A 19,696-nucleotide genomic window follows, 5' to 3' on the forward strand; every position below is an offset into this window, starting at 1 on the left:
ACGCTTCGTTCGCTCTCCTTCCAGAAGAATTTTCTCATTGTGTTGTGTGAACATTTTGTATGTGAATGTATCCGAGCTCGTTGACCATCACATACCCAAAACCTTCTCCTTAGCCTTTCATGAATTTCTCCGAAACTTGCTCTTCGTCCATGACTTTGAGTACTTTGCGGGAATTAGATACCCAGTTTCGCATTTCAAAGTCCGCATGGGAGTGAATTTGTTTCACTTGTTGGGCTAGTTCGATTGCGTCGTGTTCTGTCTCTACACTGGTAAGCATGTCATCCACGTAGTGGGCTTTCTGAATAGCATCTATAGCTGCTGGAAATTTCGATCGAAGCCGCTCGGCGTTCTCGTTCTTCACGTACTGAGCACAACTTGGCGAACATGTGGCTCCAAAAGACATCACAGCCTGAACGTAAACATCGGGTTCATCTTGCGCATCCTCGGTGCGCCAAAAAAGACCTAGGCAATGTTGATCGTTTTCAATCATTAGCACCTGGTGGAACATCTCTTGCATGTCCCTACCAAAGGCCACCAGGTGCTCGAGAAACTTGTACAATAGCACGGTGGCCACTCAATCTCAATTTTTGTATTCCCGTATTTTGCCGACATTTTCCTGCATGATTGCAGGAAATTCCCGACTCTCATAAATGAAAATAATATTGTGTGATTAGTTAAAAATCCCGAATAGCGAAAATATTTTTACTTTATTGTTTCCAAGTCCCGCATGTGACAAATAATTGGACGGTGAGTTTCTCAGCATTAGATTTTGGGTTGGATGTAGGGTCAGGAGATACGGACGGGAATGTTTCAGGAATACTGTTTCTGAGACCATTTATTAGAATAACTGACTATAGGTTCATTGGGGGGCTGCAAATCAACCCTTCCGTCCCGGGTACGAAAGCATCACTCTACGCCACTGACACGAAGTGAGTAGCACTTTCTTAATTGATTTATTTTAATGACTTGTTTAGAGCCCTATCCTGGATCGACTAAAGCCTAGACGTATGGCACGTATGAGTTCTGAACAAATACTAGTTGTTTAATTTCTAATAATAATATTCAATTAATTATTTAATTTAATAATTCCATAACGCTACAAGATGAATGCTCTGGAAAATGAATTTTTTATATGTTTTAAAGTTTTTCTGTGGCCTTCATATTGAAAACCAAAATGAAATGCCTTTGATGTTTGAATAGAAATATGAAATTTGTATTGCCTGTTTAAAGAAAAGACGGCTCTCATATAAGATCAATAAATAAATTGTAAGAAAGACATTTAATTTTTCAAAGATCGATTCTCTGGTACCGATTTAATCAGTGGAGCGATCCCTACGCCGTTTACTTTGACCGGGAAACTGATACGAAACTCCGTTTAAAGTTTGGATGGCTTCCTTCGAGCTTATTCTCCTCTTGTTCCTAGGTGTGGTAGCATTTGAACTGCACGTCCCGCAACACGTTCGATCTTCAACCAGCGAAGATTACAAAACTTCAACAGAAATACAGTTGAACCCGTTACGGCCTTGTAATCTGCCCTTCTCAGAGTAATGTTTTTAAACAGACTTTACAATGCTCACAAAAAGTCACCCAAATTCCATTCGGGTTTTCTCAGCCCCTCCTTGGGAGAATTATGAACCGTATTGAGCTTCCAATGTTGAGAATTTCATACGACGGGTTTGATGTAAGTTCTTGAAGCGCTTGTGAAATCCTTAAACATTTTCCAGTTTACTGCTAGGCCATCCATGAAACGTTCAACAAAGGATTTTTTGAAAAATACTGATTCACGCAGCTTAGAACGTCGTAACGCGCTAAAACACATAGAGGAACTGGGGGGAATGTGGTCACCCTCAGGAACATGCCCATTTCCTGTGTCCACATGCCACTAAAATTCCCGTTCTTCGAAGAATATTGTAGCTCAACTTATTGTAGTTCAAGATAGTAAGCGGTTTTTATTATAAAAAATGAAAATAGTATATTTTTCATTATCAGAAAAAATGTGTGGAGGTAAAGTGGTCATCTGGGGGGGGAGGGGGGTGCTAAGTGGCACTCGCACATATCACTCTAGAAAAGATATATTTATGCGTGTTTTCTTGGCCAAATTTGTTTAAATCATTATTGAAATAGTAGGTACATGTATGAAATGATCTAGGCCTATTCACCTAGAATCGTAATCGAAATTTTCTCATACGTACAAAAACGTAGTAGGAAACACATAACGTTTTTCAAAATGAGGCTTGGTTTTGGTTTGGGTGGCATATGGCCGAATGGCTACCCAGAGAGCGTTTTTTGTTTTTATTTATTTCTTGACATGCGACAGCTCCCCTGTAGTACAGGGTGACTCAAAAGTCATGAAATTCTTCAAACATAAGATGACTATCAATACGGTGTCAATAATCAATAGTTATACTACCAAACAAGCAGGTGACCACTTTACCCCACGTGACCACATTACCCCCACTACCACTACATTTAACATTTAACATTTTAGAGCGCAGAAAAAGACCACTGAGCTCCCGACTTCGTGAACTAATTCTAATCGACTTCGTGAACTAATTTTCCCGCATTTTTCCCGATGGATTTTGATTCCCGGCTTTTTCCTGCATTTCCCGAATCGGTGGCCACCCTGCAATAGTGATGGGAGTTCGGTCAACTGATCGTAACTTTTACGGAGAAACGCACTTAGCGATACACCATTTACCTCCGATGCCGCGCCCAAACAATCCGCAACTTGCCGGATTTGTTCGGGTTGCATACCGGAAAGATCGGCAAATACCAAATACGATCGCGTGGCAGCTTCAGTTTATCAAGTGTCAACTTTCGAGCATATCCTTTTTTCAAATAGTCGTTCAGCGCCTTTGCTAGCTCTGGCTCCCGTGCCATCCTTCGCTTTAAGCAAAGGAGTCGTTTCATCACCATAGCCTTGCTGTTCGGCATTCTCACGTCGTCATATTTTCAAAGCATGCCCGTCCGGTAACGCTTCTTCAAGCGTGGTTAGCGAACGCAACGAATGCTGGATACTATGATCGAAACCCGACGGGATGAATCTTCATAACGACATGCGTCACCCGTCCACCACGGCAGATTGGATGAGGGCTTCCTTCGAGGTTTAACTCATTAGCCAAGTCATCCTCCAGCAGAGTCAGGGAAGACCCATCATCCAAAAAGGCATGTTTGTGAACCTTGGTTCCTTGGCAAGTCAACGGTTGTCATTGAGCAATACGGGAGATGCACATACAGTAGAACCCCGATTATCCGCGGAATAGTCGGGCAAGCCCACGGCGGATAACGCAATAAAGGACTAAAAATAAGGTGCAAACTCGAAAAAAAGATGTTTCAGTATGAAAACTTTCTCATAAATACATAAATCATTGAACTATTCATCTATAAGGTCGTGTTCACCCCAAATAATGTAAAAGCCATAACCAAAAGCATACCACTCACTGACAAATTCCGGGAAGGCCTATAGATTCACTATTGAACTCGCTATCACGAATAACCCGTACCGTGGATCATCGGGGTTCTACTGTATATCCATTTTAAGGTGGTTGTCTTCTGTTGCTTATGTTGGAGAGTCATTGTTTTTAACGTCCATCATTGATTTACACCCATTTTGAATGCCATAAGTTGAGTTTGTTTTTCGTGTACACCGTGCACGTTTTAATAAACCTGATGTCTTCCCTCATTAAAACAAAACAACCCAATCGGTTATCATTGAAATACAATTCTGACGGATTTGTAGGATGGATTTCTGAAGGACGGTTTTTAACACGTTCTCTGTCATGAAGCAATTTGGAAATATAATATTCAGCCAGCTATTTGTTGAAACAGTTCCTAGAAATCCGATTTTATTGGTTTGTTGTGTTATGTATGTATTTTAAATCTTTGATAAGTATGATGCTTGCATTATTGTCATCATTGTAAGGCATATGCGATGGGCATATTCGTCCCACGCGACCTGAACGGAAAGTCTTTAAGCGGTCTAGCAAAACATTACTCTTGATTTCCCTGGGAAACGGCAGATACATTCCAAACAACCCTAGGGTTTCTTTGTGATAATTAGAAACACCAATGCACAAATTTCGGTTGAAATCCCACTGAAACTATCACAACAACGCGTAACGCGTAACGTGTTTTCCCGACCACTCACCTGTTTCTTGAACTGCGTTATTTCCTCTGGTGTAAGCGTGTCAGCTTTGGCAATAACAGGAATGATGTTGACCTTATCACACAGCCGCTGCATGAACTCGATGTCGAGTGGTTTCAATCCGTGCCCGGACGGAGCGATGAAGTACAGACAAACGTGGACACGCGTGTCGGGAATGGCCGTTCGGTGGACGCGCGATTCCGCCGTCAGATATTCCTCGTACTTGCTCTCCACGAAATCCACGACCGGAATCCAGCTGAAACGAAAAAAAGCACGGCATGTTTTAGAACTTGATTACTTATGTCAGATGAAAGGGTTCAAGATCGTACCAGTTACTGTTGTCTACGGCATCGCCGAATCCGGGTGTGTCAACTACGGTCAGCGTTAGATTGACACCGTTTTCCTTGAGTAATACTTTAGTGCACTCGACTGCCACTGTTTTCTTAACTCGCTTGGAAGGGCCCGGATGTTGCTCGGGATGATACACATCCGACAAGAACATTGAATTGATCAGAGTAGATTTACCGAGTCCCGATTCACCTGTAATTGTTGAAGGCGTTATTAATTCGAATGATTGCAATCTAGAATTCATAGCCACACCACTTACCAACAACCATCAGTGTAAACTCGAACCCCTTCTTCACCGCCTTCCGGTAGACCTGATTGGGCAGGTTGGCGAATCCGACGTACCCATCGAGCTCCTTCGGTTTCGATTTCACCATAGGCTTCTCCTTCTCGTGCCGTTCATTCAGGATCTTGTTCGAATCGTGATGTCCGTTGTTCTGCAGCAGCGATTCGTGATGATTGTTGGCATTCAGGATAGCGTCACGTTTCTCTTTTAATGAAATATTGGTTAAACTGTTGGCCAGCCCGTTCACGCTCGTACCGTTGCTCGTGGCGCTGTTGCTGTTGTGATTGTTATTATTGTTGATGTTGTTGTTCATGTTAGTGACGTTAGACGAAACTCCGATGGTGCTGTTGTTAGTATGCGAGTTAATTGGATGCCTATCGCTGGTGGAATTTGCATTGTTTAGATGCGATGCGCTGTTATTCTACGGAGGCACAAAACAAAACAGAACGAAAAACAGAATAATTATGAGAAAATATGATTTTTGCGTTTGCTGTTCTATTATTGGTGGGGGGAGGGTTGGTTCAGCCTAATGCTGCGTGTGTCGTTGGCTAGTAAGATGAATGATTCAGGCGTTTGGCTCGAGTTCATGTTGACACTCGTGGATAATCACGCGACTCCATGGGCATGGTTTCATCCAATGGAGACATTTGGTTAACGTCGGTCATTGCGTTTTCGTTTCCACAGCCCACGACCCACATTCCCATTGGGTTTGTTTATTGTCAACTCACCACTACGTTGTTGTTTGTAAGATTGAGATTGCTCGACACCGGGGGATTGGGAGGCGGCCCCGACGGACTGTTGCTTTCAGATTTGAAGAACATTTCCCGTTTTGATTGGAGCTGTAAATAAATACATAAAAAATAATGGGGGAGGATTAGACGACCGGTTGAACCAATTGTGCAAAATTATTGGATAATAATAGGTACGCTAAATGAGCAGAGAATGGAAGGGAAACGGCCTGAGTTAGCTTTTCCGGTCAGGTAGCGAAAATTGAAGAGAAAACATTAAATGCTGCTCATTGGGATGAGTTGGAAAGCCGACCCACGAATGTACACACATCCTCCACAACACAAGTCAGTGCCACCCGGTATGGCGTGATTGACCAGAAAGAGTGGACAATTTTCTGCATGCCCTAGAATGCACCGGACAAACACGATGGAAAAAACGACATCACGGTGGCCAAAGGGTAAAATCAATATTACAGGATATAAATCTCCCCCCGACAGGAAAAGGAGGTACAGCACTGAAAATAATTCAAATACATTTGAATATTGACCAAGGGGAGTCAAGCCGGAAACGTGGCGTCAAGATAGATGAAATTCCGCACTAAACACCGCCAACTATCGCCACCGCCGCCGTCGTCTGCTGGAAGGTCGGACCTGGGCTAAAGTGAGTTATCGTTGTTTTACGGTACATTTTGCCCGCTTTTGGATATACGTGTATCGTACATTATTCAATTATGCAATAGGTTCTCGATGTACACCAGACATTTTCGTATGGTTATGAAAAGTGAAATACTATCTAATTGAAACCGTTAATTCACATTATCTGATGAAGATGAAGGATTGATGTGATTCATTCCAAATATTACGAGTAATTTCGGACGGAGATCCTAATGGAATTCTTCGAAAATTGGAACGGAAATGCAAGTTATTCTTTTAACGTGTGTGGTTAAACTCATAGACAAAACATTGATGGACAGTCCAGGATCAAAATCTGGAACAAGTGCATAGGAGGAAGTATACTTTAATTTTGTTTTGTTAGTTTGAAAGAAACAATTGTGAATTTAAACATGTACATTCCGCTTTTGTATGAATTCCGATTACTTTTGGATCATGAAAGTATTGACGAAACTCAAATAATTAGAAAAAAAATCATTGGTTGACAACAAACCAATTTTTTTTTCTAATTATTTGAGAAAAAACAAATAAAAAAGGTTAATTATCAATATACGCTACGTATATAACTTTTATTGTCCATTTTCGGACACATCTCAAGCAAGTAACTCTCGACACTAATCGAGTATTTTTTGTCAAACTTCTCACATTCCCGAACATCTGAAATATCGGGTCGTTTACTACAATTATGGTTCATCAACATGATTCAACTTTACTTCTTTTTGATTTGATCTACACTTTCCACAATCACTTTGTGAAATAATGATAATTATCAGAGATAACAGAGTGTCCAATTCTATCTTGCACTCATGTAACTGACGGTCTGTTCGTAACATATTCTTTCGTACATGACATGACCTGAAACATGTGTGTTAATTAACTGAAACTAGCAGTTAATTAACTAATGACCAGCTAGAATTTTCCATCATTCTAACCGTGGCTTGAGAGTGAAATCAGGGTGACCTATAGTAACGTGCTGTTTTTCAAAATATTTTTTAACGAAGTGGCATGAAAGGGCATGGATAAGGCATTGCATGAACAGATGGCTGCATTTACGACTATTCAATCTCGATGGAGCAATTTACGTGTTCACAGCGCGCTTCCTACAAAATAGTTGTCATTGCAAAAAAAAAACTACAAATCATTGTTGTTGCTTTTTTCATTCAGAGTGAAAGTGAATTCAAAGGGGTAATTACGAACATGTTAAGAAGAATTGTATCCATAAAGTCGAAGTTTTTTTCCCCTTGAGAGAACCTTGCAGAAACCTGAACCTGTGATAATCCGAAAGTGCAATATCCGGATAGTTTAACTGGACATAAAGTTTGGCATTATTCTGTTATCCACAACATCTATCACATTGAATAACTCTAGATGTTTATCCTAGATTACATATTACATATTCTCATATGGTTTTTGAATCATATTTATGGTGCTTTCATATTAATCACATGAAATACAAATTGTTTACAAAGTTGTCATCCTGGAAGTAAGATTTTGGGGTGAGAGGAGAAAAGATCTCGCAAAACTATCCAGAATGTTTATTCATTTAATTCGTGTTGACGGTATTGAGCTTCACGTTCCATCATTGTGAAGCGAATGTCATAATGGATTTTTCGTTTTTCAAATAAAACTTTATGTAATAGAGGAACTCTATATCTGATAATGATTGTATATTATAATGATGAGTTTTTGTACAAAAATCATTAAACGAATTGCCAAATGGTTAAGCAAGGGTCAGGACTAAATGTTTTGAACATTCAAAAACATCAGTATATTTATTGAGGATTTTTTTTTTACAGATGAAGTAAAGAGCAAAAATCAGGGAAAATCAGGATCATTTGAGTCAAATCAGGCAAAATTGAGAACGTACCAAAAAGTCTGGGAAATCCTGAAAAATAAGGAAAGATTGCATTTCTGCGAACAGGTGAATCATAGAAGTTTATCACTCGCGAGAAGGATAATTTAATTCAACTAGGTTATGAAATCATTTCGAATTTTAGTTTAATGTTGAAAAACTGAAGTGATCCACCGGATATGATATCATGGTATGCCATAGATCAAGTTTATCCAATATCTCCGAATTTTGTCAAGCGATTTTTTTTTATTTCTGCTTATAGAATCGAGGAATTCCTTAGGAATAAAATAAACAGATGTATCGAAAACAATTCACTGTCAGTCTTACTTCTACTGACAGCTGTTCGTTGCATCCCACTAGTGTACATACTTATTTCAATCATTTAAATTTGGTACTGTTTGCTTTAAACGTAAGATCGCTTGCATGTGAACACACATACCGGGTTATGTTTCGGTGAATTGAATTTTGAAATTAAACCACGTATGCATGTATCGATGTTTAAGTTCAACGTGATTTGACATATACTACAGTAACCAGATTTTGGGCGATAATACGTCCTAATCAACTGAATGGAATGGTATGATAAACACTTCATTCGAAAGATAAAATGTCTATGCGTTATATGCGTATTGCTTTTTGATCAAAAAAAAAGGTTTCAATAGGTATAACCCATCCATAGTTTTTGTCTAAAAATTGACATATGACATGCAAATCATACCTCAACTCGACTTCTCTAGATAGTAAATTGCATTGTTTTTCATTTGCTAGAAAATGATCGAAACTCAAATAAGTAATTCATAAAATACAATATTTTTAAACATGAGTGTATTCGTCGAAATCCGCAAAAAATTAGAAAAATAAACATATATTTCTTGTAGGGAAAAACGTTTTTCAGAATTATTGATGTAGTAAGTAAAGAAGTCATAGCATTACAAAAATGACATAGTTAGGGTATGTGCTCGACATATAGAAGAAGTAAAAATACTCATAAAGGTTCTTATTTGCTGGGTATAGATTTGATTCAGCGAATTAAACGTAACAAATTTTCAAAAACACTAATTCAGCATGATGCACCTTAAGAGCGAAATAAAAATACGTGTCTCACTTTTTTTTCGAAAAGTAATAAATATACAAGGTTTGAGCAAAATCAGAGCACTTTTTTATTGGTGACATAAATTTTTAATGGAATTGCCGACCAGATTTTTTTAACACTAGAATTATCAACCGGTCAAAATAACCGGTCGCGTCAATACGTCACATGTTTCTATCTTAATTTTTTTTTTCATATTTTCTAATTATGGTATGATTTTTTCTAAATTCATGTATTTGATATTATTATACACTGTTTTGATTCCCTACTCCTCATTTGTGTGATATATTTATTTATACCGACCGGACTTAGAAACTGTTCAATTATCAATCATCAAATATCCATAACGGTGCCAGTCAGTCAAAATTCTCGGTATAACCACCGTTTTGGAATCATAAAAGTATGGAAATTTCCTAAATTATTTTGCAGCCTGCATGGGTTAGCTGCTAGTTGAAGTGCTACTAGCCCTACTTAGACGGTGTCAGCCACTACTGTTAGAGTTAAACCGATACTAAACCGAAGAACGACGAACGCATCCATACCATGAAATTTGAAGTTTAATAGTATATATAGGGCGACTCGTTCGTGTGAAAACAAAAAAAAAGTTGATGTAGCTCGGATGCTTCTTCCCGAACCGATTCCCAATTGATTATAAAGATTCAGCATGGTATGATGGTTCTTACAATTTTCTGGATAATTGAATATACTTCTTTCAATTCACAGTTATTGTAGTTTTCAATGCAAGTAAGTATTTTTATAATAATAAGGAAAAATATGTTTAGAAATTTTTTTAAGTTATAAAACTTTACCCCAAAAATGCCGAGATGTCCGAAAATACCGAGAATTTTAAAGGACATAATAAATATTAGAGAAAACTTTTCCAATATCGACCAAGGTATATAATTCAAAATATCAGTCAGAAGAAGAGGTGTGTGTTTCCTCAAACAGTATTGATGAGGATGAAAACATCCTTCATGTACGTAGACTAAAAAGATTCTTGAGACTGTTGTAATCTTCGCATGAGAATCACTGCCAACGAATTGGAATTGCTACTGATGGAACTATCTGGACAAAAATAAAAACTGGATCAACTTCAAGGAGGGAATCAATAAACGGTATTTTCAAAGCAGTATTTGGCAGCATACGCAAAACGAAACGTAATGAAGGGCACTTGCAGTGCTTTCTTTATAATCAATCAACGAATGGTAAATCACATGAGAATTGCACAAAACAGAAAGTTTTCCGGGTGTTTGGTGAAGTTTTGAGCTATCTTCAGAAAAAAAAAATGCGCTTTTCTTGCGATATTATTACACGTGGTGCTTATAAAACTAAAAACTTGGAATTGTCTTATTTATGGTCTAAAAAGTGAGAACCAGCGTTTTTCTCAAAAAAACAATGAGTAGAAACGAGTTTAGGGATATTTTAAGATTTATACGCTTCGATAAAAAAAGAGGAAGTGTACGATTACAAACGGATGAATTCGCAATGATATCTAATGTTAGGATCTGATCTCCAAAGTAAACACATTATGAATGGGTTCCCGTATTTGGGAAAGGATGAACCATGACAGTGATCTATGCCTTTGAGTGAGTTTGTCGTAATGAAATCAATTGAACCATTTACCGGTGCTGGAAGAAATGTAATCACTGATAATTTTTTTTACCAGCAAATCACTAGCATCATGGAAAAAACGGACAACTTTGGTTGGAATAATTTGGGCAAATAAAAGAGAATTGCCGCAACCGGTCAAACAAAAAAAATATTTATCTTGATTTACATCAGAAATTTTCAAAACAGAAAATTGCACTTTGATAGCATATAAAAGTAAGCAAACTAAAAAAGTACTAAACATAATTCAGTCAACATTGAAAAAGACAAGGAAAGACTACCACCATATACAATAAAACCAAATTTGGGGTAGACATGACGGATCAAATTGCCAGAAAATATAGTGTGAAGCCAGGATCTCGACGATGGCCTCTTCAGGTTTTTCAATATCCTCGACTTAGCGGCAATAAATGCAAGGATTTTGTACAATGATATAACTGGCGAAAATATACCGAGAAAAGATTTTTTATTCGAATTAGCAGAAGAACTTTCCGCAGGGTATACAGATTCATCGGAGCTGAGAGACTTGAATGACCTCATGAAGAGCACCGAGAGTTCCAATACACGAAAATTTTGCAGATAGTTTGTTTGTAACGAAAAACTGTAAATATATGTGCTGGGTGGAAACAACCTGTTTGTGGTAATTGACTAAAATGACTATTTGTAAAAATTCTAATATTACAAGTACATACTATGTACTTGTAATATTACAATGAAATATGATTCATTTTCCTTAAAAAAATCAATTTTTATATTTCGCCAACCAAATATCGCACCGATCAAAATGACCGGTTGGTAGAAATAGGTATATAACAACTGCCGGTGATCTAGTGTTAAAGAACGAATCGAATCTGTACGACAACCACTTCGGCATTATTCCAAATGCCTGTCTTGGTTAGAGGAATGACATACTCTTCAAGGGTGATATTAAAGGGTGTCGACTACCTGGATAAAAATAATGTCAGGCAAAAATAGAGAAAATCGGGAAATTTCGTCAACAATCAGAAATTGCATCATCTTTTGATTACTATATAAACCGATTAGAATGTCAATTATTGCGGTGATTGGAAAGTAATTCAGCCTTATTCTTGTTCACGACCGTATTTGACCGTTTCATTCGAACGACTCGTTAATTCACGCATTCTCGCTTCAACCGAGCAGACAAGTTTTTTTTCCAATGCTGATGTTACAGCGGTTTGGCTCGGTACAAAGTCTAAGAACAAAATCACTTCGTTGTGTCGATAGCGTTGTGAATGGAAAATATCGCACCGCGTCAGGTTCCATGCCGTTTGTTGGAGAGTGTTTCTGCAGTTTTGCATCATTCACACACCTTGTCATTGTTGTTACGCGTTGACAAAGGTGGCTTTATGAGATTCAAGTGATGTGAAGCAATGGTGCTGATTGAATAAATATATAATCGCCTATGACTGAGTTTGTGTCAACTGCGAGAAAGGTCGCCGCGAAAGCTGTTAAAGGTATAATACCTGAACTCAAATATCGATGCATGCACACTAGGGTGCCAATGAAAATGGTCGTCTCGAATTTCAAAAAGTTACCCCATAAAAAATGCTCACCACCTTGAAAAACACCATAATCAAAATATAAGCTCAATCGGACTTAAGGGAGAGTGGCGCATAGCGTTTAAAGTTTGAGTTTTTTAAAAATCGAAAAATCATCCAAGGGGAGTAAAGGAAATCAGGGTTTTCAAAAAAAAATTTTGATGCCATATATCTTAAAATTGCATGAAACGTCGAGATCTACTGTCATCTCGAAAAAATTTTTTTTATCAAAAATTGGTATTCTAGGGCTTAGTTTTTCTCGGAGTACGAAACGAAAAGTATGGTTTTGGGTGTCAATAAAAATAGTTATCTCGATTTTTCATTCGGAATTTGCTACGAAATGTTGATTTGCACGATAATATACCATATGCAAAATATTAGCTTATTCGGACTTCATTTACTGGTGTCACAAACGTTAAAAATCAAGAATCAAATCAAGAAAATCAAGGTTTTCAAAAAAAAATTGATAGCAAATGTCTTAAAATTGCATTACTCGTCGAGATTCACAGTATATAGTATTTTGTATGGGGTAACTTTTTGAAATTTTAGGGTCCTTTTTTTCCTATACCTTCATTGGCACCCTAATGCACACGTACATGAGAGAAAGAGAAAGAGAGGAACGAATTCGTTTTGGGAGAAGTCACTTCAAAATGCAATGAGGGTAATTTGACTGGGATGAATGAAATGATATGGTCGAGTCGGTAGAGGGAGATAGCGACTAAACGCCCGACTAACTGTTTAGTTGTTTTGGAGGAGAAACTGCGTGGAGAAGCCAAAAATCATTACTAATTGAATACGGATATAGTCAGTCAGATAGTCAGCTGACTATCCTCAGTTGACTATGACTATGCAGAGCCCTTGCGGCATATGGTCAGATTAAGAAGTGTTCCCGCGAGGACAAGGATGATTTTTCAATTAACCATCGTCAACTCCACGCAAACCATCGGCCCTTTTTAGGATCTCCAGAACATTCTACTAAAGATTCATTTTTAGATATTCGACGCATTCTATAAAAATTTCCGAAGTTATAATCGACTGAACATAATTTCGTAGTCCTACGTCAACAATGCGGCCATGTCTTGGACATAAGTCTCTATAATTTTTATTTGCAAAAAGCACCAAAGCACGTTGCTTTGGACCATTCTGGTGTGTTTAAACATGGTAAAAATTTGCTTTTGGTTTATGAATTTTGACAATAATTCAAACTGATGAATTTTAGGAACAGATAAATGCTGTTTGAATGATCATAATCTATTTGATCTGTGATTTATGCACTTATTAAACGCTTAAAAACTTATCGAAGCAAGGGGCCTCCGAACCTCTTTTAATCTTACAACGAATCAAAGACTGTTACAATGCATCCTACTACAGTGAATGGACTCTAGACTATAATGGAAATCACCGAGGGATCTGTTCTGCAGGTTTGGTAACCAGTATGCCCAACCGAATATTTCAAGTAATCAAGTGAAACAGTAAGATAACTAATTATTAAAATCTGAAATTGGCGATGTTGATGCTTTTGCTTGATAAAAAGTTGACAGCAAAGATTAGTAGGAGAACCGTAGGTAATATGGACAGGTGGTTGATTTTTTATAGTTACATTTTGAATTTACGATTTCTGTTAATGAGAACATCTTCTACATGTTATTCTATAATATTTAAGCCACCCTATGGCAATGAATACTGATCAAAAGTGGAAAAGGGAAACAAAAACTGAAAATCATACATCGCGGAATCGTTAGGATGTAATTTTAGCGGCTTCGATATTAAGCATTTTGAGTGGTTTGATATCAAGATTCAATTCGCTGATGGTTATATTTCGGTTTGTGAGTTTGTGAGAAGCGGTATTAGGTATGTACGGAAAAGTAAATTCATTTTTGAGTGGAAAAAAATAAGTTATTGAAATAATTGTACTGGTGGGATAAAACGGACAGATGCCAGTGAGAGCGAGATGAACTGTGAAAAGTCTGTTTAATCTATTCCTAAGGAATGCCCTGCGTCTATAAATTGATTTCCATCGCCAAAAGTGGACTGTTTAGAAGCTGACTGGAACCAAAAGCAAAATAGTTGAGGGTCTGTCCGTTTATACTGCTGAAAAGCACGATATCACTTCTAGGTGGATTAATTCGATTTTTTCATCATTTAACGGACATTCGTGATGACTTCAAACCTTGGTTGAATAAAGTTATTCCTCTCGCGATCGATAAGCCTCTACGCTCCATATATTACAAACCTGTCCATATTACCCCCCTACAAAAATTTTACTTACTTTTCGGTCTGTTTTAATTTTAGTAAAAAACATTGAAAAACACTTTTTTGTAAAATATTTGCACAATTAGGTAGAAAAACAGTATATTGAATTGCAAGAAACTGCATCAAAGTTTTGGGAAACATGAGTTTCCAAAGATATAATTGAAGTTCTTCTTAACATGTCCGTTTTACCCAAACCTCCCATATATTGAGGTTTCAAAAGTGTATATGATCCTTTTGAAATGAATTGGTATTGAATTAATTCTACTTGGAGTATCAAGTGTATCATTTTGAGAATGAATATACGAAACAATATAGGATGAGTAAAAAATAAAACTACTTTGCAGAGTAAGGACAAGATGGTTACAATGATGGATATGTGTGCAGCAACTAGCTAACCTTCTCCCGCTCCGCTTTGTCGATCTTGGTGAACTCGTTCCGATCACGGTCGATCTTGTTGAACGAGGATGAATATTTTGGCAGCGTAGGAGGGGGTATCGGGCGGGCCGCTATCGTTGGCTTCTCGTGCGTTTTGTTGCTACTGTGGATCCCTGCGGTAATTGGTGCCGTACTGACAGCACCCGTTGATCCGGGCGTTCCCGGCCCAGCACCCGAGGAATTTAGTGGATTCGACTGGAAGTTAGCCAGGTAAGCACCGGGCGACGAGAGAATCGGCTTCACCGGAGGGACCGGTGGACCGGACTGTTGTGTTGGCGTCGATGCACTCATATTTTCATAATCTTCTAGTGAGTTAGTCACTCTATAAGCACACTCTTTTCCTATGTATATATATTTATTTATCACACTATCGCACGTTGAAATCTTCTTGTGTTCCTTATGATTACACGTCTGGCGATTGGAAATAAAAAAAAAAAATGATAATTATTCACACTGGACATCCAAACATATGCACTCAGTTTCCTTTGTCGATGTATGTAGCATGTGAATTGTTTGTTGTTTCCTCACGGATCTCTACCCGAAACGAATTATCACAACCTTCTTTCCAAGAATGAGAGCACTCGCGAGATGATCACTAATCAAATGAAATCCGATCAACTAATGGACGCCTTGCGTCGGGGAGAGTTCCAAACAAGACAATGATTGATCTCGATTCGGTCGACTTTGCTCACTACTAAGTGTCCTATCCCCCGTCGGAGTTGTGTACTTTCGCGGTCGTATTCTCACAGTGAGGCTCATCATAATGCACAGACCCCCAATCACTGGCAGCGGCAGCTATGCGCGCACACGTTTAATTGAAACAAATTATTGTTTCAGTGCGGGTCTTTCGGAATGATGTGTATATCGGGCCGCACGCCAAGCTCCCCTCCACAAATCGTTGCAAAAAAAAAATGCACCGCATTTTTCTGCAAAACACACTTGGTGTTGTGAGAAACTCAATTAAGCCTAACCATTTGAATCATTTTAAATATGTTTTCAGACTATTTTTCCACTAGGATGGTGCTAGAAGGAAGGGCGGCTTAACATACCTCCTCACCTTCCCTGCGCGCATAACACGTCTTAATAAGCGCGCTAAGGGTTCCGCTACACGCTTCTTCTTCGTCTTCTTCACGAGGATTGAAGTATGCATGCAAAATAGATTGAAATGCTAGGCGAGAAGAGTAAAAAGATAATAAGTGCGCAACTAGCAGAAGCGCACTGGCCAAAACTATTGCGTTTAACCCTCAGTAGAAAGTGACAGGTTGGACGCAATCCTCGTGTGGGTGGATTGAAGAAATCACGGAACACAGTCTGAGTATGATATCTGACAAGACTGGTACGAATACTAATTATTAATATCAGTGCCCATACGATTTAAAACAAATGGAGCACCGTTGCATTTTTTAAAATCTGATGACGGACGGAGAGACGTATGCTAGCGTTGCGATCTGCGATACGAACTTTCTATTCCGATAGCGGTCACATTTTCGCAAGAATTTGCAACCAACCCACAACCGCTAGACGGTGAAAATAAACTCGACAAATTCATGACTTCATGCAGACCTGCATAGCGATTGTTTACGGTTATACTGACAACCGAATGATAAATCATACGTTCTGAATAAAGAACTGGGCTTATCTAGCTTGTCTAACAAATGTTTCAGAGACTACACCCAAAGTTAATTTTTAGCACATGTTATGGCATCCCGATTCATTACATTAAATGAGCTGAAAAATATCAGAAAATGTTCTACTCCCCAATACATGTATATCATTTGTATAATATGTATGCTAGAGCCAATATGAGCGAGCGAAACAGGAGACACATTTAAATGACAGCATATGAAAGCTTTTCGTATAATTTGCCAAATACACGGCCCATACAGAGAAAGATATATTCTCGTTCATGTTCTTCTTTATCCTCTTAGGAAACACTTTCTAACTTCATTTTATGATGAGGTGTAATATTATCACGCTTCTATATAACAGCACTGGCAGCTATCCATATAGGATAGCGTGGTCGTATGAAATAGCTTTGCATTCCAGCCGACCTTGGTTCGATCTCCATTGACGTCGTATAGACTTTATTTGGCACAATTCCAAATGAAATGAGAAAAGAAAACAGAAAGAGATGTCTGCTCGCATACATATGAACCCTTTTTTAAGCTTTCAAAACAGCTCATTATTTGCGCACCCTCCAGCACACGAAATGGCATCATTTCTGCCAAATATTAAACGTTTTCAGCCAACGCTAGTTTGGGTATACAATGACAATAAGTAACGTGAAGTCAACGTTTTAACAGCACAAAAGCACTGCTTTGAAAGCAAACTTTTGAAATCACAAAACATAAAATGTCAAATTAAATATAGAAAAACATAAAATGTGCCCGGTTCATCATCAACTTCATAAGAAAGGGATCTACTTAAAAATAAACAGATTTTGCTCAAAATTCAAGTTTTAGACTCGTATTTTTATTTTATTCTTTCAATATATCGGAAAATGATCAGGACTGACAGCTCGAGCGGTTCAATGGCTACGATTTTTTTCAAAAATGAGTGCGAGGGGAGGAAAGCAAAGCAAGGCCCGTTTTTAAAACCACCCTAGTCCTATATGGTGTATTTTTAAGGTGATATAAAAAAATACGGGTTCAAAATTTATCGAATAGGAATAAATATACGAGATTTACGCAAAAATCTGAGGAATTTTTTATAGATCCACTTTTCATGGAATTACTATTATGAGGGTTATATTGGCTTTGAACTCACGAATATACTCACGAGTAAATAGTTAATTTATTCACATCCGCCACGTTCACGAGTGTTTTATTTGACCGGAACCTCTATCGATGGTTCGTGAACAAAATAAACTCAAAATCTAGTTCATCGTGGTTTACGCACATGTAGCTGTAGTTGTAGTTGATTGTAAATTTGGCTAGCGAGCATAGGGAATGACAGGTTACCATATAGAAACAGATATTTTACATTATTTACGCACCAACATTTATTATTTACTCAAAGTTGTAAGGCACTGTATTCCATTGGTTCTTAATTGGCATTCAAATCAATTCTGCCTGATCAAAAAATCTAATTTGTGAACGTGGTGGATGTAAATAAATTGAGCATTCACTCGCGAATAAACTCGTGATGCGGTATCTAATCTGGCACAGCCATAACAATGAACTTCAAGCGCGTTTTTCTCGAAACTAGTTTTTTCAAATTGGCGTACATAATATCTTAAGTTCTACTGAACCGAATTATGTCGAATTGATAAATGCAATCTGCATACACCTCTCTATCGTATGAACCTCTAAAAAAATATATTTTTAAAAAATCAGGAAACGTGAGAAAAAAACGTTCCAAACCGTATTTTGTTTTTCAAACGGCCGCCATTCTGTTAAAAAATATGTTTTTGACTTGTCCGAGGTTCATGCGATAGCGACATCTTCACTAGTTCAGAATCTGTTCGATTTTTTCGTTTCAAATAACCAGAAGGGCCGGCAAAACTTTTTTTTCAATCCCCTCACTTCATCAACTCATCACTATTCTAGTTATGAATATTTTTCTCCGTTCAATTTTCGTTAAAATGTTAAAAGATAGATGAACAAATAATGATGTAATGGGTAGTAAAAATATTCTCTATTTTATTTTTACGGAGCTCGAAAAACGTCCAAAATTCGTGTCTCTATAATAGAATACTCCCTTAAATTGATGAAAATTGAATAATTCTCATTTCCCATACATTTGTTCTATATAATCCATAAACCGAGCCGCCAATAACGAGCACCAAAAGTAACGACGAGGCACAATCATGCATCAGCTACGACAAATAAAAAGCAAGACAATAAATTCTGCCTTCGTTGCGGTAAATCGTCAGTATCTGTTTCAGAATGCATTCTCAGAATATGCAGAAAGTACGTTAAGTACTGACCTTGCACTGACGCACAGAAGACAGATATTAACTTAAGCTCCATCCTCGCACCTGGAGTGTATTTTAATTTTAATATATAAGTATTTCAATTTCCGATTTTCATTCTGAGGGACGAAGGACCTTGGCCCGAAGTCCCTTATAAATGAGAATGGTATGAGTTTTCATATTATTACCATTGGAGGCGAATGAACCTTTGAGCTTGTACTCCCGTTGCCGAGTGGTTAGCATCACACATTATCAGGCCAGGAGTTTGGGTTTGATTCCCGTTCTGGCCGAGGAATTTTTCGTCAAAGAAATTTCTTTCGACTTGCACTGTTGTTACCCGTATTCTAGAGCTTGCTAGAGAAATCACAACCATAGAAAGAAGCCATTGCATCCAATTGTATATAGCAATCTATCCATTGCCCTTTATTTGGTGTGATCGAATAAGTGTTATTCACAGTAGAGTTTGATGATTCGTTTGAAGCACAAAATAACAAAATATGTAACCATTTACGCGGAAATTAAATTTAGAAAATTTAGCTCCGCCCGTCCAATAGCCCTGACGTTACATTTTAAAAAACTGTTTAACTTTTAAAAAATCGCCTAATTTATTGCTGGACTCGCAAGATTGATAGATCCTTTAGCGAAGAATTCATAAATTACAAGAAGATTAGCAAGTGATGTATATGACTTTTTTTCCAATAATTTGTCTATTGATATTCGAAGATTTTACAAGACATTAATCGCAACATACAACGTTTATTTTTCTCCGCCGTAATATTTCCGTTTCAAGAGTTGAGGGTATGAACTAGGA

General features: G+C 37.9%; 1 protein-coding gene across 8 annotated transcripts in view; it reads right to left on the minus strand.

Annotated features, from left to right (window-relative positions):
- LOC129770557 (septin-7) overlaps positions 1 to 19,696 on the minus strand; it is a 134,035-nt gene that overhangs the window by 85,044 nt on the left and 29,295 nt on the right. For 7 of the 8 annotated variants that reach the window (XM_055773469.1, XM_055773468.1, XM_055773470.1 and 4 more), the window contains exons 2-6: positions 14,934 to 15,383; positions 5,504 to 5,614; positions 4,752 to 5,196; positions 4,474 to 4,684; positions 4,148 to 4,400 (exon numbers count right to left, since the gene is read on the minus strand). In XM_055773469.1, coding sequence (XP_055629444.1) covers positions 4,148 to 4,400; positions 4,474 to 4,684; positions 4,752 to 5,196; positions 5,504 to 5,614; positions 14,934 to 15,263 — 1,350 coding nt within the window. In that variant the 5' untranslated portion in view covers positions 15,264 to 15,383. The remainder of the gene's footprint in view (positions 1 to 4,147; positions 4,401 to 4,473; positions 4,685 to 4,751; positions 5,197 to 5,503; positions 5,615 to 14,933; positions 15,384 to 19,696) is intronic. The other variant, XM_055773472.1, reaches the window with a different exon arrangement.

This window comes from Toxorhynchites rutilus, chromosome 2, assembly GCF_029784135.1.
Source record: "Toxorhynchites rutilus septentrionalis strain SRP chromosome 2, ASM2978413v1, whole genome shotgun sequence".
Taxonomy (NCBI): domain Eukaryota; kingdom Metazoa; phylum Arthropoda; class Insecta; order Diptera; family Culicidae; genus Toxorhynchites; species Toxorhynchites rutilus.